This window comes from Pan paniscus, chromosome 1 (assembly GCF_029289425.2).
Source record: "Pan paniscus chromosome 1, NHGRI_mPanPan1-v2.0_pri, whole genome shotgun sequence".
NCBI classification, from domain to species: Eukaryota; Metazoa; Chordata; class Mammalia; order Primates; family Hominidae; genus Pan; species Pan paniscus.
In genome coordinates this window covers 52,552,499-52,579,376 of record NC_073249.2, presented here as the reverse complement: position 1 = coordinate 52,579,376, position 26,878 = coordinate 52,552,499, and the positions used below count along the sequence as shown (strand labels likewise).

Genomic DNA, 26,878 nt, shown 5'->3' with positions numbered 1-26,878 from the left:
AAATTCAGAATCACACTTGGTAACTAATAATGAAAGATTTCAAACCCCAAACAGTGCAACTGAAACTTTTGCATTACTATACTACTGAGAATATCTAACATGTTGTTACTAATCAACGTCATTCTGACCTTGTGGGTTTCCTGTGCTAATGGACAAGGTAAGTTGAAAGAGATCTAAACACTCAGCTTCCCTCTTAAATGTAACTTTGTGTAATATCTAACTTCATATGTCTATAATTTTTTTATAAATCTGATAGGATATATTCACTATGCTAGCAGAAGTAGCATATTTTGTGAGAGTATAACAGAAATTAATTTTATGAAAAAATATCTCCATAATTTAAAGAAAAAATGAATAATATTTTCTTTGTTTTACAAATTCTACAGTGTAAAAAGCATTTAATATTCATTATGGAGATATATGAATATACTCATAAAACTTTAAGTAGGAAACATGTCGTTAGATAGATTCTAACCTTAAAATGTTCAGAATTTTCTTATTCATAATACAAGGGAAACTTTGGGAGTGATTGATACTTTCATAATCTCACATACAGTGATTTTTTATTGATTCATATATCAAAACAGCAAATAAAATATTTTAAATTATGCCATTTCTTATATTTCTATTATACCTTAAGAAAGCTGCTACATCTAATTAACATTAATATGAATTTAATATTTCAACAAGATTAGCAATATGTAAATCACAACATATATGTAATCAAAAAGCAGAATATATACTTAACTTACATTGGAATGACAGTAAATTTTAATTTGCATTTCTGAGTTCACTAGCAAATGTTCAATAAATAAATACATAAATAATTTTCATAGCTTTATGTCATTGTTCTCTGATATGTTTTCTCCTCGATAGTCATGTATTTTCTATATTAACTATCTCTTTGAATGCAGGCCTTGCATATTAAAGAACTATATTGTAACATTAGCAGTGGAACCACATGGGTCAAAAATCATGGACAATCAAAGGTGTGTCACCATTAATGAAGAAAACAAATTTTGTAATTATCCAAAACTTTATAATATTCCAACAAATGTAATGGAGGATAATATTGGAAATCCCACTATCAATTATTGAGAGTATCTTTTCCCTCAGCCTCTCCTCTCAAAGCTATGCCACTTTATTTGATTCTAAGTAAACAGCTTTAGGTTTTACAGTATTATCTATCACATGATTCACTAGTTTTAATTGCTGTGCAAAATCAACCTTGATTTGTGCCAAAATGGAAAAAAAGGAATTTCTCTTGTTATTCCCTTTGTTAACTAAACTGCTACAGGCACATTTTTTAAAATAAGGATTACATAGATTAAAGTAGAATGCAAAGCAGAAAAATAGAGAAAAACAGTACTATTTTGAAATGACTGAAATTAGATTAGAATAAGCTCTACTTTCTTAGTTACTTTCTCAAAAGCAGTATAAGAAAAGAATGCTGACAAATTCTTTCTTATTTGATATTCCAGTTGAAAACTTTTCTCCTCCAATGAACTCTTAGTAAGAGTAAACTTGAGCGAAATGTCTTGTAAATTTGGGTCACACCTATATTTCTCAGAGGAGAAAGTAACTCATTTAGTGGAATAACATCTTAGGTAGAAAGAAACATCTTTGTGAATTCAGTAGCATTGGCTCAACTGCATCCCTCCAAAATTTATTTGCAAAAGTCCAAATTCCCAATACCTGAGAATGTGACTGCATTTGAAGAAGGAGAGCTTAAAGATGTAATTAAGTTAAAGGTCAATGATTCAGGTGGGCCCTACTCCAATATAACTGGTGTCAATAAGAAGAGAAAATAAGGACACACCATATAAAGACCACGTAAGGCATAGAGAGAATACAACCATTTACAAGGCAAAGGAAGAGGCCTCAGAAGAATGCAGCCATATCTCAAAGTATTAGCTTCCAGAACTGTAAGAAAATAAATTTCTATGAAATCTGTGGTACTTTCTTATGGTAGCACTAGAAGATAAATACAATGATATTTACACAATTTATTAAAAGAATATTATTAACTTAAAATAATTTTTTACTCTTTACTCATGGATATGTATATACCCACCATACATATTTTAGAGGGTATTTATCAGAATTTGATAATTATATCTTGGCTGTATTGTCTTCGCTGAGTTTTGTCTAGTTGAATACTTTATGTTTATATATACCTGTATTCATATCTATTCAGAATCTGGCAAAGCAAACCTGAGAAATATTTTTCATATGATTAATGAAGGACATACTTCGTGAGTTGCCTATGCTAAGAAACTTTGTTTTTAATGGTAGTTGATGTTTCAGTTCTGAATAATAATTCTTTTGGAAGCCACGCTATTTGAAAGATAAACTTGACAGAAAATTAGTAATTGTAACCTATTATAATGTTCATTGAATTTGTATTGAGCATTATTTCTTCCATCAACTTGTAAGTTTTATACATTTAATTTAAAATAGGTTGTCAGGAAAATTATTTTAATTATGAATATCCTTTTAAAATTGTATAGATATTGCATTCATCTATTAGAGTTGCCATAACAAAGTATCAAAGGTGACAATTAGTATTTTAGAGCAGGATTGCTTCTAAATCTCTTTCAAACTAGATCATTTTCAATACCCAGTGCATTACACTCAGTTGCCATTGTACTTCTTTGGGATGCTCAAATTAGTTTCAAATCTCACTAAGAAGCTGGTTTCTGTGTGTATTTCACGTGCCCCCATTAAGCTTTCGCATAACAAAAGGTTCCAGGCTTTCCTTGACTTTTCCTACTACACACCCAGTTCTAATAATTTCTCTATGAAACTTCAGTGCCTTCTAGTGGGAGAAACGATTTTTAGAAATGAACCTAAACTATGAAAACCTCACTTCAGGTTCGAAAATATCATTTATTAAGATAAAGAATTTTTGGCCAGACATGGTGGCTGTACTCCCAGCAATTTGGAGGCCAAGTCGGGGAGATCACTTGAGGCCAGGAGTTTGAGACCAGCCTGGCCAACATGGTGAAACACTGTCTCTACTAAAAATTCAAAAAATTAGCCAGGTGTGGTGGCAAACACGTGTAATTTCAGCTACTCAGGAGCCTGAGGCAGGAGAATCACTTGAACCCGGGAGGTGGAGGTTGCAGTGAGCCAAGATCACTCTACTGAACTCCAGCCTTGGCAAAAGAGCAAGACTGTCTCAATAAATAAATAAGTAAATAAAATGATTTCCTTTAGTTCACGTCTCTTTCTTCCTTGGACTAAATATCCTGCAATCATAAGAAAATGTAAGAGTATCTCAGGATGTTACACAGAGCAGGGATGGTTAGATTTTCCAATACGGAGGAGACACTCAGCAAAAAACTGTGCATCCGTGCTTGACGGACTGGGTCAGAGAAGCTGTCATGCGTCACCCAACAAGCCTCTGGAGCCAGTTCCGTAACTAGCAAACGCCTCCCAGAAAGTAAAGATGTCACTTCTCTGAACTTAGTCTTCTCATCTACACACTAAAGCTGTTGTGTCACTAGCCTCCTTCCAGTTCTCTCTGATTTATGATGATTCAAACTTAATTTTTCTTTAGTTATATTCTTAAGATTTCATAAGAAATAGAACGTAAATATTAATTTCTATCATGTTTCAGAATTATAAAGAACTTGATATAAAGAAACTTGTTTCAAAATTATAAAGAAACATAAATTATTTGCTATTTAAATTGTGGTAGTGTTCAACGTTCTCTTTGTATATACATATGCATATATAAATATACATATAGAATGTATGAATATATATGTATATTCGTGTGTGGACCTATATTTTTATATCAATAATATGTCTCACCTGATACATGAATTCTAACTATGGTAAGAATGTATGCCATCTAATACAAACAAAATGCCACAAAACTCAACAAAATAGTTTTATTTCTGGAGATAATTTGCTACATTTCAGATTTTTTCTTATGTTATAGTAATATTTCTTTTCTCTATTTTCCAAAAAACAATTATTGCTAATGTGTGCACCCTGAACTGACAGCTTTAGCATAACTTGGTATAGTTTTAGATAAGCTGAGTTTAAATTAACGCTGATAAAATTTCCAGAATTGCCGAAGAGACCATACTACGTAGGAGAAGTGGATAAAGTGGAATGAGGTTCTTCTTGTCTTGTTAGCTGATTTGGGAGCCACTAAGGATTTTAAGTGGAGCAATAAAATGACCAGATGAAGGATCACTAATTTATACACAGGAAAATAGATTATAAAGATGAGAGGTCAGGATCAGGAAACTAGTTATGGTTGCTGTAATCCCAGAAGAAAATGGTTGAGAGAAGATGATATCAAAGATTATTGGTAGGGTTTTTTTGTGCCTGTTGTGTTTGTTTCTTTGTTTTGATAGAAAAATTGAGTGAAAGGGAACACCACAAATGCAGAAGTTCAGTTAATTTTGAGAGAGGTAATGAGAATGATTAACATGAATTTCCCCCCAAAAAAGTTCTGTCAATAATTACCATATTATGAATAAATAGGGCATGGGTTATTTTTGCAGCTGACTCAGAGAAAATAGCTATCACAGCAAACCTATGTCTATATTGAAATTCATATATACATTTAAAGAATATTATTCTATACCATTTATCTCAAAAGAACTAATCTTCAAAGGAAATAAAATCAGCAACATATTTTTAATTAAAATTTTAACTTCTTTCAAAAATGCCTTTAATATTTATCTGTTAAGAACAGATAAATCATTCATGAAGCATTCAAGTCAAAAAGAATTTTTATTTTTTTGTTGGCAGATTTACCTAGTGGAAACAACATGTGTATTTAGCTTTAAAAAGAAAATTCCATTAATATCAGATGAGGAAACATTCAACTAACAATGCAGTTAAGTGGAAGAAAATGAAGAGTTTCATTAATAACCCTAATATTAATGGACAATGGTGGTACTGAGAGGAACATCTATCTCTTTTAGGCTTCATAAGGAAATGGTGTTTTTCAGTGTCAACAAATTAATCTCCACTGCGTGGTTCACCCACGAAATAGCATATCTGTAATAATATATTGTACTTAGTCTACCACGTTTTAAAATGATTGGTTTCAAACTATCACAGCATAGAAGACAATATATAGATAGTTGAAGAGTTAAAGAAATTGTAGCATAAGAAGCATGCAAAAAGATAGAGTTATAGCGTTATAATGACTGTCTTGAGATATTTCAAAACACTTACGAAGGGGAGCAAGTTAGCTTTTGATGAGGACTGTCACAGTCAGTGAAGCAGGTAACAGTATTATCCAACATCGAATCAGAGGTCGAGTGACTTTCTAAAAGGGTGACCTTTACAGATATTGCGATATGTTGCTGGGATGGGGGTTGGTGGTAGAAGAGTTGATCTCTTCTGAGCCCTCCACATTTTAAGTGGTATGATTCAAAATTACACATACAAACTTTGTTTTAATTATACTCTATTTTAAAAACTGCAATTATCTTTTGAGTTGATTTTATAATTTATTTTTCTTTTAATTTTTGACTTAAGCTCACAAGCAGTTCCTTGGAAAATATATTTCACTACACAATTGAGCGATCTTCACTTATAAGCACTGTTAAGAAAATATGTTAGAAAGAGGTTAATGAACACAAGAAAATGATAACCCACATTAGATTTATGTTTGGCTGATGGTATGTGTAATACCATTGTTTGTCTTCAGATGTAAAAGGTTTACCAACACAAGAAGCAGATTTGCTTGTTATTTGGGAATAACTGTATTCCCAAATCTCAGTAGCTTAATAAACCAAAGTTTATGTCTTGTTCACACTTTGTTTTCAATGTAGCTTAGAAGGGAATTTTGTTTATTACATGAATTCTAAGACTCAGGTGACACAGACCTAATCTCTCTATGTGCTTCCATGATAACTCTTAACAGCTGGGAAGATAACACAAAAATTTCTCCAATGGTTTCTTAAAATTCCTCCGAAGCTGAATATTAACTCTCATTTACACCTATTATATATTACAACACTCTCAGTTAAATTGCACCTGCTTAACTTCGCTAATATAGAAAAACTGCTCTATCCCCCCTTTTCCATTGTTAGTGTCACAGAATTTCATCTTTACACATCATGTGCCCAAAACTTAATAATTCACTTAAATGCATTGGTTTCCTAAATTATGTAGAAAATGAAATATGGAGTTATAAACCAAAGTTACAACAATAAAAGCTTTTAGGTTAATAATTGTTTTTCTAAACTTCACTGGTCTCTTAAATAATATAGAAAAACAAAAAATGGAGACAAAAACCATTGTTACCATAATGCTAGCCTTTTTAAATTGCCCATGTATTTACCTTTATTGAGGTCATTATTTCTTCCTGCAATGTCCAGTTACTGTCTAGTATTATTTCACTTTACCCTTCAGGACTCTATTAGACATTTCTTGAAAGGCAAGTCTAGTGGTCTCAAACTCCCTCAGCTTTTGTTTATCTGGGAATGAATTAATTTCTCCTTCACTTTTGAAGGACACTTTTGACAGATATGGGATTCTTAGTTGAAAGACGTTTTTTTTCTTTTAGCATTTTGAACATATTGGCCCAATGCCTTCTGGCCTATAAACTTCTGATGAGAAATCTGCTAATAATCTGACTAAGAAATACTTACCTGTGAGAAATTGCTTCTCTCTTGCTGCATACAAGACTCTCTCTGTGTCTTTGCTATTTAAAAATTTGATTATGACCAAGTATAGTGGCTCATTCCTGTAACGCCAGCACTTTGGAAGACTGAATGGGGAGAGTTGCTTGAGGCCAGAAGTTTGAGGTCAGCCTGGCAAGCATGGCAAAACCCTGTCTCTAAAAACAACAACAACAACAACAACAACAACAGCAAATTATTCAGGTATGGTGAAATGCACCTGTAGTCCCAGCTACTCAAGAGGCTGAAGTGGAAGGATCACTTGAGCCCAGGAGGTCGAGGCTACAGTAAGGTGTGATCACATCATTGCATTCTGGCCTGGGTGCCAGAGCATGACCCTGTCAAAAAAAAATTATATTAAAGAAAAAAGTTAGCCTGATAGAGTAGAGCATGCCTGTAGTCCTTACAATTCAAGAGACTGAGGCAGGAGGATTGCTTTAGACTAGGAATTTGAGATTGCAGTGAGCTATGATCACACCACTGCACTCCTCCCTGGGTGACAGAGCAAGACCCTATCACTACAAATTTAAAAACTTAATTAAATTAAAGTTTGATTATAATTCATCTTGATATCTATCTCTTTGAGTTAATCTCATTAAGTTCATTAAGCTTATTGAGGGTCTCTATTAATGCCATTATTTCTTCAAACATTCTCTATTCATCTTTCTCTTCTCCTTCCGAAATCCACTTTGTGTGTGTTGGTCTGCTTCCTGGTGTCCCATGTTCCTTAGATTCTTTTCACTTTATACTTTAATTTCTTTTTCTGTTATTCAGATGCAATAATTTTGGTTTTTCTAAAATTGTTAATTCTTTCATCTGCCTGCTCTACTATGCCTCTGAATCTCTTTTTTGATTTTTTTCCTTTTAATTATTGTACTTTGTGCCTTCAGAATTTCTTTTTGTTTCCTTTTCAGGCTTTCTATCCCTTTATTCATATTTCCATTTTGATCATACATCATTTTCTTTCTTCACATCTTTCTTTACTTCTTTCAGTATCTTTAATACAGTTATTTTAAAGTTTCTAATAGACCTACCATCAGAGCTTTTTCAGGGAAACTTTCAGTTTATTTTTTTTCTTTTAATAGGCCATACTTTCCTATTTCTTTGTATGACATAATTTTTTTTGTTGAAAACTGAACATTTTAGTCTAATAATGGGTAACAACTGGAATCAGATTCTCCTCCTTCTACATGTTTGTTGAGGGGCTTCCTGCATTGTTTTCATTTATTGTTTTTGTCTGAATGTTGTAGGCTATGTCTGTGTCACAAATTAGCCTGTAGTATAGACTTTAGGTTGTCTCCAGTGTTTTCCAAGCCTGCACTTTTTGCTAAGTGTTCATAGTCATTTTCTAATTTTCCCCATTCATGCAGTTGCTTTGGAACATCCTAGTGTTTAGTGTCTGGCTGCCAAAATATTCTTTTTGTGGAAAACTGAACTTTTTAATCTAATAATGGGTAACAATGGGAATCAGATTCTCCTCCTTCTACATGTTTGTTAAGGGGCTTCCTGCATTGTTTTCATTTATTGTTTTTGTCTGAATATAGTAGGCTATGTCTGTGTCAAGAATTAACCTGTAGCATAGACTTTAGGTTGTCTCCAGTGTTTTCCAAGCCTGCACTTTTTGCTAAGTGTTCATAGTCATTCTCTAATTTTCCCCATTCATGCGGTTGCTTTGGAATATCCTAGTGTATCTCCCCTTGGACAAATTCACATCAGCCAAGGGGAGGGGCTTGCAACACTGGAGAAAGCTGAAAAACAATGGCCGCCTATCTTTCTGTCTGCGTCTCTGTGATCAAAAAACCCAGCAATCAGAGCACAAATCTCAAATATTTGAAGAATCGAGTTGTTTTCGACACTCTGGCTCCCTGCTGCTATGTGCAGGTTGCTCCATAAATACACATACAGCTGCCTGCCATGTGGCTAAGGAGCGTGGTATGAACATATGACACTGTGCTAGGAGCTAAAATTGACTGAATGTGAGTGCAACTTACGATCCAAGTCATCCCTAGAAGTTGTAGGGCTTCAATAGACTCCAAAAATAGTACAATCAGACAAATTCTGGCCATGCAACTGTAAAGGTGAGGAGTCAGATTCCAGGTGTTTCCTCCTCCGCCATCTTCCCAGATTTCTTTTTCTATATTTCTTAGATTGCTTTCAGTAAATAGAATAACAAGCTAATGAATTTAATCTTTTTTATTATTATTATTATTATACTTCAAGTTCTAGGGTACATGTGCACAACGTGCAGGTTTGTTACATATGTATAAATACGCTGTGTTGGTTTGCTGCACTCATCATTTACATTAGGTATCAAACAAAAACACTACTAGCTCCCTCCATTGAGTCGTTCTGAGAAGAAAAGGCAGGGCTCTGAATTCCGATGGAAGGGAACAGAAAGAAAAAAAGAAAAGGACTGAACTGGTGAAAGCACCTTTGTCTTTCAATCAAGATGAAATGGGAGAGTTCCCTGATTCCCCTCTCAGGACGTGCGAGAGGGGTGTTATCTGCTTTGTCGCCCCGCAGCTCAAACCCCTAGGGGCAGCTTGCAGACGGGCAGGTGCAGAGGCCGGCATGAGTGCTTTTGAGCTCTGGCCCCACGGCAGCGTCTAGAGTAGGCGTCTGTGAGTACAGACGCCCAAGTGGACGCGTGTTACAAAACTCAGATTTGCTGTCTGCAGACGGCTTGTGTGTTAATCCGCTCAATGGACCCTCTGCCTTATCTCAAGAGCCTGGGGCCAGTGTGACAGACTTCTGTATCCTGAGCTCCTGCCCAGTGGTCCTAAAGAATTGGATCACATGCGGGCTCAAAGGATGACTGCAAGGTTTTATTGAGTGATGGAGGTGGTTCTCAGCAAGTTGGATAGGGAGCCCGAAGTGGGGGATGGAGTGGGAAGGTGGTCTTCCCCTGGAGTTAGGCCACCCAGCGGCCAGATTTTTCTCCGACCTCCCCTAGCGGAACTCATTTCCCTCGGCATCCAGACATCCCTGCTCTTCTCTCTTTCTCTGCTGCCTTGTTCCGCTGTGATTGTTCAGCCGCGTATGTGTGCCCGCTAAGGTGTTGGGTTTATATGGGGGCTGGATGAGGAGCATGGAGGGCCAAAAGGCAACATTTTGGACAGGAAAACAGACATGCCTGTCCTCATTTAGGGTTGGGGTGGGGCCTTTGACAGGGAATCGCCCTCTTCTACCCAGTATTTGCCTGTCTCCTTTCCGTATCAAAGACTCTCACTAAATCAACCAGAGCTAAGATATGTGTACTTAAGGAGAAAAGCTGAAAGACTTCTGTGTGGAATACATGGATGGTTAACACTGGTAAGTCCTTACTCAGGCCTTCCTTATTTGCATTTTTACTGTGTTTCTAGCAAGAATGTACTTTATTTTAATGGGTAGTGATATCTACATAGTCCACACAGCCGTTTTCTTTTCAGAAAAAAAAAAAAAAAAGTAATCCTCCTTATATTCAAAATGATGTCTACACACCTGAAAAGACAAAACACAGAATTGAAGATTTAATCATATATGAGTTTATAGATGGCTTTTATCCTACAACCCAGGGAAACAGGGCAAATGCACTAGTAGTGGGTGGGTACCTACCTGCTCCAGGATGTAGCAGTAAGTTCCAGTCCATATACTGACTTACATTTAAAATCTGAAATTACTTTCTCTTAAACACAAAAAAAGGGGAGAAAATAAATTTCAATATTTTAGTATATGGAGTTTTGAGAAGTCTTTGCTTTCCAAAGTAGATAATTCTAAGTAGAATTTAAAACAATTATTGTAAACTAAAATTCTCTTTAATGTTTGCTACTCAGAATTATACAGATGGATGTGTGTATATGAATAGATATTTCTCTATTCTTCCAATGTCCAAAATAATACACTGGGTGAGACTAGCACCCTCTAAAGCCTAGTATATTAGTTATGTATGGTTATGAAACATATTTTGCTGAAAACGTATTTGCTTAAAACAATAAACCTTTATTTTCTCACAGATTTTGTGGGTCAGGCATTTGGGAGTGACTTTACTGTTTAGTTCTGTGTCAGATGCTCTCCTGTGTCGTTGTCAAGGATGTTGGCCTGGGCTGCAGTGACCTGACAACTTGGCTGGGCTGCAGGATCTGCTTCCAACATGGCTCACTCACACAGATTTTGGTAGGAGGCCCCAGTACCTTACCACATTGTCCCCTCCACAGGTTGCTTGAATGGCAACTACATTTCTCCAGAGCTAAAGATTCAAGAGAGAGAGAGTGAGGAGTAGGAGGAAGCCTTCATGTCATTTATCACCTAGTCACACACTCTCACCTGAGCCATATTTATTCTTCAGAAATGAGTCACTAAGTCCAGCACACAACAAGTGGAGGAGAATTAGGCTCCACTATTTTGAGGAAGGAGTATTGAAGAATTTGTGGAATTTCCACAAATCATCAAATGTAGCAAAATGTCTCTCGCGTCAATAGGGTGTTTTATTTCTATGATGGTTCCTTTGCCTTTTTCAAGATTTTTTCTGTCTCTACAAACATATTCTTTTTTTTTCTATCTTGCAGTGCATTGTAAAGGTGAACCATACTTAAAGTGGATAGTCCAGGACAGAAAAATGTTCTTTCCTCTTCTTTTTAAAACAAGGTCTTCCTCTGTTGCCCAGGCTGGAGTGCAGCAGCGCAGTATACGTCGCTGCAATCTTGACCTCCTTGGCTCAAATGATCTTCCCACTGCAACCTCCTAAGCAGTTGGGAATATAGGCATGTGCCACCATGCCCAGTTAATTTTTTATTTTTATTCTGTAGACACAAGGTCTTGCTGTGATGCCTAGGCTGATCTCAAACTCGGCCTCAAGCAGTCCTCCCACCTTGGCCTCCCAAGGTGTTCGGATTATCGTGCCCAAACCCAGATGAACTGTCAAAGGCATGAGTTCTTAAGAGAGGTAGCTATTGTAACTGTGAAACCAATTTCACTGTGCATAAAAACTATAAGGTAAATAAATAATTATTCTATAGTTGGCTTATGAAAATGCTAGATCAACCCAAATGCTTCTGGACCAACTGAATCCCAGCTATATCTAGTTTTCTGCAAAAGTATTTCGCAAGTGACCTTCTGAAATTTGTGTGGAAAAGATGGAGAAATTGACTGGTTTGATGATTTATCAAGTAGTTTGCAGTTTTATTAAATATGTTTTACCTGATTATCAGATACAGCATTTTATTCTCAGGCTTCATTACTCTTTTGTGTCTGTCCATAGTTTAATGGTTTAGGAGAAATGCAGTATAAATTCACAAATGAAATGCTACAGAAGATGGTGATAGTGAATCTGCATTAGTATAGATTCATAATTCCAGAAGAATCCTATGTGCAAAGCTAAATCTAAAAAAATTAAATTTAGTAGTGGTAACTGTAAGATCCTGGTCTTGGGTCAAAGGAATCAGCAGTACTAGTACAAACAGATTAGCAACCACTATAAAAATTAGTGAGTATTTTAATCAACGTTAAGGTCAGTTTGAGTTAACATTGTGATAGAACCATCATAACTGCTTGTGAGTCTACAATTCACATGGTAGAAGACTAAGAAATAGAATGAGGCTGCTCTAAGTTCTGCTGACTTCAGTGCCAATCAGATCATAGGTGGAATTTTTTTTTTTTTTTTGCTTTAGAGAACTACCATGTGAGAAAGATAAAAATGGTTTAAATTTTCTCAGTAAAAAAGAAAAGTCATGAAGTGGCTCAAGCTTGTGGTATTAATGATAATGATAGCTACTTTTAATTATACTTCCTTTTTGATTTTTTGAAAAGAAATCTCAGCAGATATGTTATTTACATTCTATGAAACACCATCATGAGATAGATAACTATACTTGTTCTGAAATCAGAAAACTAAAGTTTAAATCTCTGCTCTACCATTTAATGGAAATTTTAATTGAGTTTTTTAAGGCTCACTTCCTGCAAATCCAAAGACTCAAGCTTGTCCAAGGTGGAATTAGTGTTAAATGATCTATGTTGAAGTATCATAATGTATCATGATGAAATTTGCAAAGTTCAAAGGTAAAGAGAAAATAATACAAATATCCAAACAGTGGTTGGTAGGAAACAACAGAATGTAACATAGAAGGAATGAAACTAAATGAGGCATTTTAAGCTCAACTTTGGAAGTTCAAAAAATGGGGGGAAAAATCTATCAACAATGAGAGATATGGATATAGGCCAAGAAACTATACAAAGACAAGTTATTGTTCCCAGGTCTTTGTTAAAGACATTTACAACATGCAAGGATTCAAAGTTATAATCGGCATAACTAATCTGTAGAAACCGGTTGAAAAATTTTTCTAATCAAACAAAAAGAAATAGATTGATGAACACCAGATGTGTTAAAGACAAATTATTAATCTGACACTTGTTAAATATGACAAGACAGATTTTATTTGACTATTGCAATAGGGGAAAGAAGTCTTGAGCTAAGCTTCAAAAACAGCACAGCTGAGGATTTATACCCTAAAATCAGAGTAATTAAAATGCTATTTATAAGCAATGAAACTGAATGAATATTTGAACTTCCACATTGGAAGTTTCAAAAATGTGGCAAAAAAAAATGGTGAAGAGAAATATGGACTGTAGGCCAAGAATCTATACCTAGAGAATTTACTCACATATATTTTAAATGAAGATACTTAAGAGATGCAAGAATTCAACATTTATAATCCACATAACAAGACGTAGAAACTGCCTGAAAATCTCGCTAATGAAAAAATAAGAAAGAAAGACAATAAACCAGTGGACTAAAGAATAATGCAGATAATAAACAATATTGTGCGTGTGTGTGTGGTGCATATGTTGGAATTTTTTATAATGTGTAGTATAAGGTTTCTTGAACAATGGTCATATTTCATAGAAAAAATGAATATTCTTCTGGTATTACAAGTAGTAAATTATCTCTGAATCATCCCATGGAAATGGAAACTTTTTTTGGAAATATCAAGTATAAGCCTTATAATAACATAGTGCTTAAACATATATGTCAAATATTCAATATACACAAATTCCTCAATAAACTGTAAATATACTGTAAAAAATATTGTATATAAAACATTAAAAACATCTTATTTTCTAATCAAAATTAAAAATCAATAAAAATGCTTATTACACTCTTAGATATTTAGATATTAAGAAATATTCCTAGTTCATTTTCCTGGTTAAATAAAGAATAGAAATCTTGTCTTAATAACTGGTTTGAGACATGAATTAGCAATATTATTTTGTTGTGTGATGTGATCAATGAGAAATTCCTGTTTCTCTGTAGTTTTTACATTCCTTCCAGTCAATTTTTTAAAATCCTCAAAAAACTACTATCTCCCACTCTAGAGTTGGTCTGAGAAGAACAGGCAGGGCTCTGATTTCTGATGGGATGGAACAGAAAGAAAAAGAAGACAGATGAGCTGAATGGTAAAATAAGCGCCTTCATCTCTCAACCAGGAAGCTCACTAATCAACCAGGGCAACGATATATGTACTTATGGAGGGTACATTAAATAGGTCTGCACAGTTTTCTTCAATCTTCATTAGCAAACAGCTCTTCACATATCTAGGTCATTGGATTTCTGTAACTTTTCTTGCCCTAAAACCCCTAATTCATTACACTAAGAAGAGAATATAATTTATTGATCAAAAATGTCATGTTATATGATTATCTGTTATAGAAAAACATTATTTATACTGTTTTTTGTTTTTTATTACAAGAAGTGAAACCTTGTGATTTTCCAGAAATTCAACATGGAGGTCTATATTATAAGAGTTTGCGTAGACTATACTTTCCAGCAGCTGCAGGACAATCTTATTCCTATTACTGTGATCAAAATTTTGTGACTCCTTCAGGAAGTTACTGGGATTACATTCACTGCACACAAGACGGGTGGTCGCCAACAGTCCCATGCCTCAGTAAGCAAACCTCTTTACAACAATATGTGCATAAAACTTGCAAAGAATGGAGAGAGAAGAGCAAACAAATGATTACATTGTCTTATATGACAGAAATGGTACCAAAGGAAGAGTTGTTCATGCAAAAAAACCAAACTAGATCTTTTCTGTTATGAGACCTTCATGAAAATCACATGAGAAATAAATATAGGAACCGTATGAGAATACCTATATAATTTAAACATATTTTATCATAAAAACTAAAGATAAGTAACATTGAATACTGACCTTTTTGTACAAACATTTAGTAGTAGCTTTAGTTTTCCTTCAGTGATACGTCATTTTTGTGTACTGATGCAGTCTTATTTAAATATTCAAAAAATTATTTTAATATACTATTTTGATCAAATTCATGTTTCTAATTTACCTTTTAATCATTTTATGGTCTTTAGGACAATGTATTCTCAGTTATTTGGAGAATGGATATAACACAAAATATGAAGGAATATCTTTACAGAGTCAATCTGTAAAAGTTGAGGATATCCTGGCTACAGTCTTTCAAATGTGCAGACCACAGTTCCATGTACAGAGGATGAATGGTCTCCTCCTCCCAGATGCATTCGTGGCAGTTAGTCCACTTGTTTGAGACCCCAGTATGTCCTTAACTGTCTAAGATCTACACCTTTAACTGGAAAATTTTGTATATCAACTCTCAAGCTGAATATATGTCTTTTTTAATTTTTAAATAGAAGCCTAGCTAGTTTTCAGTTCCAAATGTGTCTGAATACATTTATAATTTCTGGATAATGAGTGGATTCTGTCACTTCATAGTCAAGTAACAATAGAAATATAAATCATGAATAGCACAAAATAAATAGACTACGGATTAAAGTAACATTGCTTCGGTATTTATATTGAAATCATGCTAAATGCATTGATTTAAGTAGATTATAAAATTATAGCATTAATTAAAAAATAAATATAACGCTTGCCCACAGGTCACTGCTACATCTCTCACAATTATATCATATCTATTTTTATAGTTAATGCTCTGTTGCTTTAAATTAAGACTCATCTTCAGTTACAGCTGACTTTCACTTTTTAAGTAAAGGGGACTCTGAAAGTTGTTTGTGTGTATTGCTTGCAATTTACCAAACATTCCATTATAGAAACCGCATGATAATTATGGAATAATTGAGACGTAAGATAATGGGACTCTTCCTACAACATTATAGGAGCAACTGTCTTCAACAATAGCCTAGGCCCCTGAAAGAAAAGTCCCTTTTTCTCCTGCCATAAGCACCAACTCTATCATTAATCCACCTAATAAATATTGTTGTGTGTCAAGCACTTTATAGGTATTGAAAATAAAACTGTTTACAATAGAAACTGAACACTGTAGTTTAGACGCTGGAGGAGATTAATAGGAAAGTAGGCAAGAATAGATCAGAAAACTCATGATTATGACAAATGCTATATTATAAATATGCATCATCTTTAACATGATTTTTCTTTCAGATAGTAAAATTAGTCCATTTACATTTGTTTTCTAATTACTAATTAGAAAAGAACATATACATTACTAATATCTTAAAACATATACATTACTAAAATAATTACTACCTTATACATATACCCATTAGTAATGTATAGAACACATACATTACTAATATATAAAGAACAAATACATTGCTAATATATTAGAACTTATTTTTGCTATCTTGTTTGCTTTCTTTTTTCTGCTTACATTTCCACATGCCTCTCAAACACCACGTCTATATGGGTTTAAGCACCCACTTAAGATGACAACCACTTTAAATTCTTGGAGACAAAAGATTTACAAAATTACTTTCTTGCCTATGGTAGCAGTGTGTACCGTATCTTTTGCCTGGGAAATGGCATTTGACTTAAGGAGGTTTAAGACCCCTTAATAGTACCAAAAATACTCAGGTTGTTGCAAAGTAGCCAGAAAGTCTTCCAAAATTTCATTAGGGACTTGAGAGTCTCCTAGATCTGCATTCCTCAAGGCCCGCCAGAGCTCTGTTGACAGTCTCAAGGATTCTTTGCTTTTATTCTGCCCTTCCCTGTGTTTTCACTATTTTCTTTCAAAATTCATGGATGTCTAGGAAACTTCCAGTTTTGCTGTTTTCAATTCATTAACAGATGTTTCATTGTTTCACCATACTGCCATGTTTTTACTTGTTCCCTTCTATAAAAGAAGTATTCAACAAATGTTTACTTTTTTCTCTACTTTTTCTATTTTAGGAACATGCTCAAAATCAGATGTAGAAATTGAAAATGGATTCATTTCTGAATCTTCCTCTATTTATATTTTAAATGAAGAAACACAATATAATTGTAAACCAGGATATGCAACAGCAGATGGAAATTCTTCAGGATCAATTACATGTTTGCAAAATGGATGGTCAACACAACCAATTTGCATTAGTAAGTTATTTACATATTCCCACTCAGTTTCTGTCAACTTCTTTCCTCTCTTTGAGGTGATAGTGTTTTACAGAAAAAGATAGAAAACACTTTTAGGAGTAAAGAGATATAAATACTTCTAACATCATCTAACATTCTGTGCCAAACTAAGTCTTTTTTGCCTTTTTAGAGTAATGGCTACTTGGGAAGATGATCATTCCATCTCTCTCAATTCAATTTGCCTTTACGTAAAAGCAATCCCATCAGGTACAGACTAGTTAGGGAGCTGCATGGGAATATCAGCACAATGGATTACTTGTCAATAAAAACTTTGTTCTTTTCCCTTTCTTTGTATTTCAAAATTATCAACTGCTTGTATTGTATTCCTTGCTCACACTCAGAAAAGATGTACATGTCAGGGAAGGGATGAGTGCTTAATTCTGAGTTTCTGCTAGCATCAGGAAAATGAGACTTCAATAATTTGTATCAATGATGCAACTGAGGAGAACCAACTCAAAAAATTATTTCCAGCTTATTGTCTAGTACAGAGAAAACAAGTAAAGAAAAAGGGTAAGTGGGTGGGCTGAATGTTTACAAACCTCATACTTGGCAATGGATTCCTTACAACTAAAGTTCTCTAAAACATTCCCAACTTGTAATTACTTATTAATAAAGAGATTGCATAATGAACAATGGAAACCTTGCAGTGGCAAAAGTTTATCTTTTTTGTCTTTCCTCTTTAGGCATTCACCAAGATTTGTAAAGATAAATCATTTGATGTATTTTTAACACACATATTGATATATAATTTACATACTGCAAAATCCACTTCATTTTCAAGGGTACAATTCAACTATTTTTAGCCATGAGACGAAATGGAAAGGACTACTGATATGTAATTGAACATGGATGAATCTCAAAAATATTAATCTAAGTGAGAAAAAAGAAAATGCTACACTTAGAAAGTGATTATCTCAAAGTTACTCTGAGATTTGGGAGCTATAAAATATCAATTCGTACATTTCTAGAATACTGTTTTCAATTTCTATGCGTATCATGGGCTCTGCAAAAGACAAAGCTGTACACTTCAATCTGATTTGACCAGTTTTGATAAATGATCTAAGATTTGTAAAATAAAAGAGGATGCTTTAAAATTTTTATAGAATGTATATCCAATGAATATAATTTTAATCCAATTTATAAACCCTTACTGTCAGTAAACTGAGTACATAAATATGTACATTAACTTTTAAATTCACAAAATTTTATCTTCTTTAAAATAATACATTATAGTGATAAAGGTAGACTGTAATAACAGTCAATGAGGTGTTCACAAATAAAAATAGATCTGACTAAATAGTCTTAATATGTTTTTCATAGGGTTTGAATAATGAGAAGGATCATTATAGGGAAATGTATTTTTCTCTTGTAATTAACTGTTATAGCACAAAAAAAAACACTGATTGTCGGACTATTTTTAATAGTACTCAATTTATTAGCACACACTGATTGGTAAATTTTATTCCTACAATGGGACTTTCTTAGTCGAGTTGTACATCATATGGCATAGAAAAGCAATCCTCAATTTTATTTTGTTTCAGAATTTTGTGATATGCCTGTTTTTGAGAATTCCAGAGCCAAGAGTAATGGCATGTGGTTTAAGCTCCATGACACATTGGACTATGAATGCTATGATGGATATGAAAGCAGTTATGGAAACACCACAGATTCCATAGTGTGTGGTGAAGATGGCTGGTCCCATTTGCCAACATGCTATAGTAAGTATTTTATTCAAGTATTTCTTTTTACTAGAATTAAACAAATAGAAACATACATATGTATATGTACACATATGTGTATGAATACATATGTGTACATATACATGTTGTCCTCATTTGAGTGTGAATTACCTTGAAACTTAAAAAAAAAGGTTGAAAATACAAATGTCTTCCTAAGAAATCAAATAAGATACACTTAAGAGGATATAAAAAGCTTTATTCAGAAAGTTTCCAATAAAACTGTTGATTTTTCCCCAATGTAAAGTATTTTTTTTCAGATTCTTCAGAAAACTGTGGGCCTCCTCCACCTATTAGCAATGGAGATACCACGTCCTTCCCGCAAAAAGTGTATCTGCCATGGTCAAGAGTCGAGTACCAGTGCCAGTCCTACTATGAACTTCAGGGTTCTAAATATGTAACATGTAGTAATGGAGAGTGGTCAGAACCACCAAGATGCATATGTAAGTTCTTAATATTCTGGATCTGAGAAAATTAGAGTAATAACTTTGATCCTTGTTTATTTATACTAAAATTTTTATGGGTTATTACCCTAGAACTGTGTTCACAAACAGCTATTCTGCTGAATATTTGCCTTTCAGATCTTAATATATAAGTGTATAAGCTTGGAAAATTTTATGTAAACAATGACAAAGCTTCCTTTTAAAAACAGGAATGTTCAGAGACCTCAATTTGTTAATGGACACAATGAGTCTTCAAGAATGATATCCATTTATTGCACACATATGAAATATAGCATCTCACCTTAACATCAATAACCATTTTCACATTATTAATACTTAGGTAAACAGTTTTCAAAGAGTTTTGAAAACACTGTTTTAAAAACCACGGATGTGGAACCAACCCAAATGTCCAGACCCAAATGATAGACTAGATAAAGAAAATGTGGCACATGTACACCATGGAATACTATGCAGCCATAAAAATGGATACGTTCATGTCCATGTCAAAAGTGACATGGAGGAAGCTGGAAACCATCCTTCTCAGCAAACTATCACAAGAACAGAAAACCTAGCACCACATGTTCTCACTCAGATGTGGGAACTGAACAAGGAGAACAGGTGGACTCAGGGAGGGGAACATCACACACCAGGGTCTGTCACAGGATGGGGAGCTAGGGGAGGGATAGCATTAAGAGAAACACCTAATGTAGGTGATGGGTTGATGGGTGCAGCAAACCACCATGGCACATGTATTCCTATGTAAAAAACTGCATGTCCTGCACATGTACCCCGAACTTAAAGTGTAATAAAAACCATGCACTATTAACCAAAATCCTACTTGAAAACCTGAAATGCTTCCTGATAGAGCACATAGCTAGTTAACACTGAGAAGTTCTTTCTCTGATTATTGTTTTTTTCTTACACTTTACCAGTATTTCTAGCAAGCAAGAAAGAAATTAACAGAAAGCTCAGCCATTTCCAAATCCCAATGCTTTCTGTTTTCACCTTCATCTCCTCTCCCCTCGTCCCAGAATGAAAATGAATACACTAAAAAGCCCTCAAGTCTGTAATATAGGTATACTCTTAGAATTTTGTCCCACAAATCCTATGAACTTGAAGCAACACAATTCAAAAAATATGAGCCAAAATAATGATGGCAGCAAAAAGAAAACCTAGAAGAAAATTTGCCGCAAATTTCTACTAGCCTATGAGGTACAGAACTGAGATACCCATCAGGCCTTGCATATCAGATAACTTATTCCTGTCACAGCTCTTAAACTGTAAACTCACAAGTTTTCCAAATGCTCAAGTTCCTAAGTACAGGATGATACAAGCAGTTCTTTTCTGTGATATGACTCATTTCTTTTATTTTGATGCTATGCTACCTTTTACCTTTTATATTGACTGATGATGCTGATATTTTGGCTGATCCTATGATGGGTTAAACCTTAATTATTGTCCCTATTTATGTATCCACTTCTGTAGATGATCATGTGTAAGTCTGGGCTCCAAACCATGCAAGTGGCAAGACTGCAGAGGAAAATTCGTATCCTCAAATCAAAATAGTTTACAAGTATCTTTGAACATGATTTCATAGGAACAATTAAGTATTAGGTTTCAGAGATAAATTCTGAGTCTTAAATTTGACTGACTGAGGAGATGGACACTCCTAAGATGGATTTCACAGCAAAATCATTACCTCTTCTCATAATCAAGAACAGGAAAGGATTATAATTATCTGAGGACATAAGATCAGTTCCATGATACAAGCAAGACTTTCAGTCTTAAAATCTAAAGAAGCAAAGAGCATTCAAGCAGGGAATTCTAGGGAAAAAGGCAACCTTATGAAAAATATTACATATACATATGGCATATTAAAGTAATAAGGAAAACATTCCAGAACAGCAGGAAACTTTAGAAACTTTTGAAAAATATGTTTGGAGAAGTATGTAGTGCTCAAATAATATTTATTTTTGAATTGTAAACAGCCCCTGAATGTATTGAAGAGATCTTAAAAATTTTTGGATTTCAAAAGTGATATGTACTATGTTAAGAAATTTATTTAAGTAAGTGCTTGAAAGATGGATTAAAATATGATCTGGGGAAATTTCTAAAGAAATACTAATGTTAATAAGGGCTAGACTTGAGTGCAGAATACTTGCATCAAAAGGAGAGAAGAGGAGTGAATGATATCATCAAAAATGAAAAGCTTACCATGGAAGAATTGGGTTTAATACCTAGGGTATGGGTTGATAGGTGGAGCTAACCACCATGGCACACATTTACCTATGTAACAAACCTTCACATCCTACACATGTATCCAGGGAACTTAAAAAATAATTATAAAATTTAAAAAAAAATCTAAAAGAAAACCAGCCAGGCGTGGTGGCTCACACCTGTAATCCCAGGACTTTGGGAAGCCAAAGCAGGTGGATCACCTGAGGTCAGGAGTTCGAGACCAGCCTGACCAATATGGTAAAACTCTGTGTCTACTAAAATTACAAAAATTAGATGGGCGTGGTGGTGTGTGCCCATAGTGCTGGCCACTCAGGAGACTGAGGCAGGAGAATCACTTGAACCTGGGAGACGGAGGTCACAGTGAGCAGTGATTGCACCACTGCACTCCAGCCTGGGAGACAGAGTGAAATTTCGTCTAAAAAAAAAAAAAAAAAGGAAAGAAAAAAAAAAACATTATGTGGAAGGTAACATAATCAAAACAGTCATCTCTTATATCATTGTCTGTTACAGTGAAACATTATTTATACTATTTTTGTTTTTTGTTACAAGCAATGAAACCTTGTGAGTTTCCAGAAATTCAACATGGACATCTATATTACGAGAATATGCGTAGACCATACTTTCCAGTAGCTACAGGACAATCTTACTCCTATTACTGTGACAAAAATTTTGTGACTCCTTCAGGAAGTTACTGGGATTACATTCACTGCACACAAGACGGGTGGTCGCCAACAGTCCCATGCCTCAGTAAGCAAACCTCTTTACAACAATATGTGCATAAAACTTGCAAAGAATGGAGAGAGAAGAGCAAACAAATGATTACATTGTCTTATATGACAGAAATGGTACCAAAGGAAGAGTTGTTCATGCAAAAAAACCAAACTAGATCTTTTCTGTTATGAGACCTTCATGAAAATCACATGAGAAATAAATATAGGAACCTTATGAGAATACCTATATAATTTAAACATATTTTATCATAAAAACTAAAGATAAGTAACATTGAATACTGACCTTTTTGTACAAACATTTAGTAGTAGCTTTAGTTTTCCTTCAGTGATACGTCATTTTTGTGTACTGATGCAGTCTTATTTAAATATTCAAAAAATTATTTTAATATACTATTTTGATCAAATTCATGTTTCTAATTTACCTTTTAATCATTTTATGGTCTTTAGGACAATGTATTCTCAGTTATTTGGAGAATGGATATAACACAAAATATGAAGGAATATCTTTACAGAGTCAATCTGTAAAAGTTGAGGATATCCTGGCTACAGTCTTTCAAATGTGCAGACCACAGTTCCATGTACAGAGGATGAATGGTCTCCTCCTCCCAGATGCATTCGTGGCAGTTAGTCCACTTGTTTGAGACCCCAGTATGTCCTTAACTGTCTAAGATCTACACCTTTAACTGGAAAATTTTGTATATCAACTCTCAAGCTGAATATATGTCTTTTTTTATTTTTAAATAGAAGCCTAGCTAGTTTTCAGTTCCAAATGTGTCTGAATACATTTATAATTTCTGGATAATGAGTGGATTCTGTCACTTCATAGTCAAGTAACAATAGAAATATAAATCATGAATAGCACAAAATAAATAGACTACGGATTAAAGTAACATTGCTTCGGTATTTATATTGAAATCATGCTAAATGCATTGATTTAAGTAGATTATAAAATTATAGCATTAATTAAAAAATAAATATAACGCTTGCCCACAGGTCACTGCTACATCTCTCACAATTATATCATATCTATTTTTATAGTTAATGCTCTGTTGCTTTAAATTAAGACTCATCTTCAGTTACAGCTGACTTTCACTTTTTAAGTAAAGGGGACTCTGAAAGTTGTTTGTGTGTATTGCTTGCAATTTACCAAACATTCCATTATAGAAACCGCATGATAATTATGGAATAATTGAGACGTAAGATAATGGGACTCTTCCTACAACATTATAGGAGCAACTGTCTTCAACAATAGCCTAGGCCCCTGAAAGAAAAGTCCCTTTTTCTCCTGCCATAAGCACCAACTCTATCATTAATCCACCTAATAAATATTGTTGTGTGTCAAGCACTTTATAGGTATTGAAAATAAAACTGTTTACAATAGAAACTGAACACTGTAGTTTAGACGCTGGAGGAGATTAATAGGAAAGTAGGCAAGAATAGATCAGAAAACTCATGATTATGACAAATGCTATATTATAAATATGCATCATCTTTAAACATGATTTTTCTTTCAGATAGTAAAATTAGTCCATTTACATTTGTTTTCTAATTACTAATTAGAAAAGAACATATACATTACTAATATCTTAAAACATATACATTACTAAAATAATTACTACCTTATACATATACCCATTAGTAATGTATAGAACACATACATTACTAATAATAAAGAACAAATACATTGCTAATATATTAGAACTTATTTTTGCTATCTTGTTTGCTTTCTTTTTTCTGCTTACATTTCCACATGCCTCTCAAACACCACGTCTATATGGGTTTAAGCACCCACTTAAGATGACAACCACTTTAAATTCTTGGAGACAAAAGATTTACAAAATTACTTTCTTGCCTATGGTAGCAGTGTGTACCGTATCTTTTGCCTGGGAAATGGCATTTGACTTAAGGAGGTTTAAGACCCCTTAATAGTACCAAAAATACTCAGGTTGTTGCAAAGTAGCCAGAAAGTCTTCCAAAATTTCATTAGGGACTTGAGAGTCTCCTAGATCTGCATTCCTCAAGGCCCGCCAGAGCTCTGTTGACAGTCTCAAGGATTCTTTGCTTTTATTCTGCCCTTCCCTGTGTTTTCACTATTTTCTTTCAAAATTCATGGATGTCTAGGAAACTTCCAGTTTTGCTGTTTTCAATTCATTAACAGATGTTTCATTGTTTCACCATACTGCCATGTTTTTACTTGTTCCCTTCTATAAAAGAAGTATTCAACAAATGTTTACTTTTTTCTCTACTTTTTCTATTTTAGGAACATGCTCAAAATCAGATGTAGAAATTGAAAATGGATTCATTTCTGAATCTTCCTCTATTTATATTTTAAATGAAGAAACACAATATAATTGTAAACCAGGATATGCAACAGCAGATGGAAATTCTTCAGGATCAATTACATGTTTGCAAAATGGATGGTCAACACAACCAATTTGCATTAGTAAGTTATTTACATATTCCCACTCAGTTTCTGTCAACTTCTTTCCTCTCTTTGAGGTGATAGTGTTTTACAGAAAAATTAGAAAACACTTTTAGGAGTAAAGAGATATAAATACTTCTAACATCATCTAACATTCTGTGCCAAACTAAGTCTTTTTTGCCTTTTTAGAGTAATGGCTACTTGGGAAGATGATCATTCCATCTCTCTCAATTCAATTTGCCTTTACGTAAAAGCAATCCCATCAGGTACAGACTAGTTAGGGAGCTGCATGGGAATATCAGCACAATGGATTACTTGTCAATAAAAACTTTGTTCTTTTCCCTTTCTTTGTATTTCAAAATTATCAACTGCTTGTATTGTATTCCTTGCTCACACTCAGAAAAAATGTACATGTCAGGGAAGGGATGAGTGCTTAATTCTGAGTTTCTGCTAGCATCAGGAAAATGAGACTTCAATAATTTGTATCAATGATGCAACTGAGGAGAACCAACTCAAAAAATTATTTCCAGCTTATTGTCTAGTACAGAGAAAACAAGTAAAGAAAAAGGGTAAGTGGGTGGGCTGAATGTTTACAAACCTCATACTTGGCAATGGATTCCTTACAACTAAAGTTCTCTAAAACATTCCCAACTTGTAATTACTTATTAATAAAGAGATTGCATAATGAACAATGGAAACCTTGCAGTGGCAAAAGTTTATCTTTTTTGTCTTTCCTCTTTAGGCATTCACCAAGATTTGTAAAGATAAATCATTTGATGTATTTTTAACACACATATTGATATATAATTTACATACTGCAAAATCCACTTCATTTTCAAGGGTACAATTCAACTATTTTTAGCCATGAGACGAAATGGAAAGGACTACTGATATGTAATTGAACATGGATGAATCTCAAAAATATTAATCTAAGTGAGAAAAAAGAAAATGCTACACTTAGAAAGTGATTATCTCAAAGTTACTCTGAGATTTGGGAGCTATAAAATATCAATTCGTACATTTCTAGAATACTGTTTTCAATTTCTATGCGTATCATGGGCTCTGCAAAAGACAAAGCTGTACACTTCAATCTGATTTGACCAGTTTTGATAAATGATCTAAGATTTGTAAAATAAAAGAGGATGCTTTAAAATTTTTATAGAATGTATATCCAATGAATATAATTTTAATCCAATTTATAAACCCTTACTGTCAGTAAACTGAGTACATAAATATGTACATTAACTTTTAAATTCACAAAATTTTATCTTCTTTAAAATAATACATTATAGTGATAAAGGTAGACTGTAATAACAGTCAATGAGGTGTTCACAAATAAAAATAGATCTGACTAAATAGTCTTAATATGTTTTTCATAGGGTTTGAATAATGAGAAGGATCATTATAGGGAAATGTATTTTTCTCTTGTAATTAACTGTTATAGCACAAAAAAAAACACTGATTGTCGGACTATTTTTAATAGTACTCAATTTATTAGCACACACTGATTGGTAAATTTTATTCCTACAATGGGACTTTCTTAGTCGAGTTGTACATCATATGGCATAGAAAAGCAATCCTCAATTTTATTTTGTTTCAGAATTTTGTGATATGCCTGTTTTTGAGAATTCCAGAGCCAAGAGTAATGGCATGTGGTTTAAGCTCCATGACACATTGGACTATGAATGCTATGATGGATATGAAAGCAGTTATGGAAACACCACAGATTCCATAGTGTGTGGTGAAGATGGCTGGTCCCATTTGCCAACATGCTATAGTAAGTATTTTATTCAAGTATTTCTTTTTACTAGAATTAAACAAATAGAAACATACATATGTATATGTACACATATGTGTATGAATACATATGTGTACATATACATGTTGTCCTCATTTGAGTGTGAATTACCTTGAAACTTAAAAAAAAAGGTTGAAAATACAAATGTCTTCCTAAGAAATCAAATAAGATACACTTAAGAGGATATAAAAAGCTTTATTCAGAAAGTTTCCAATAAAACTGTTGATTTTTCCCCAATGTAAAGTATTTTTTTTCAGATTCTTCAGAAAACTGTGGGCCTCCTCCACCTATTAGCAATGGAGATACCACGTCCTTCCCGCAAAAAGTGTATCTGCCATGGTCAAGAGTCGAGTACCAGTGCCAGTCCTACTATGAACTTCAGGGTTCTAAATATGTAACATGTAGTAATGGAGAGTGGTCAGAACCACCAAGATGCATATGTAAGTTCTTAATATTCTGGATCTGA

General features: G+C 33.9%; 1 protein-coding gene across 1 annotated transcript; it reads left to right on the top strand.

Moving 5' to 3' along the window:
- LOC117976628 (complement factor H-related protein 4) lies at positions 1-26,878 on the top strand. Its single transcript, XM_034942990.4, has 9 exons — positions 1-157; positions 14,381-14,578; positions 16,823-17,005; positions 18,586-18,762; positions 19,041-19,223; positions 22,011-22,208; positions 24,453-24,635; positions 26,215-26,391; positions 26,670-26,878. The coding sequence occupies exons 1-9, from the start codon at positions 100-102 to the stop codon at positions 26,876-26,878; spliced, it is 1,566 nt and encodes a 521-aa protein (XP_034798881.3). The 5' UTR covers positions 1-99.

Bases quoted from the DNA above. Each gene is read 5' to 3' on its own strand.
- LOC117976628 (XM_034942990.4), top strand. From the start codon at position 100: ATGTTGTTACTAATCAACGTCATTCTGACCTTGTGGGTTTCCTGTGCT. The intron at 17,006-18,585 runs GTAAGTTATTTA...ATTTTGTTTCAG, and splicing joins AACACAACCAATTTGCATTA to AATTTTGTGATATGCCTGTT. The intron at 24,636-26,214 runs GTAAGTTATTTA...ATTTTGTTTCAG, and splicing joins AACACAACCAATTTGCATTA to AATTTTGTGATATGCCTGTT.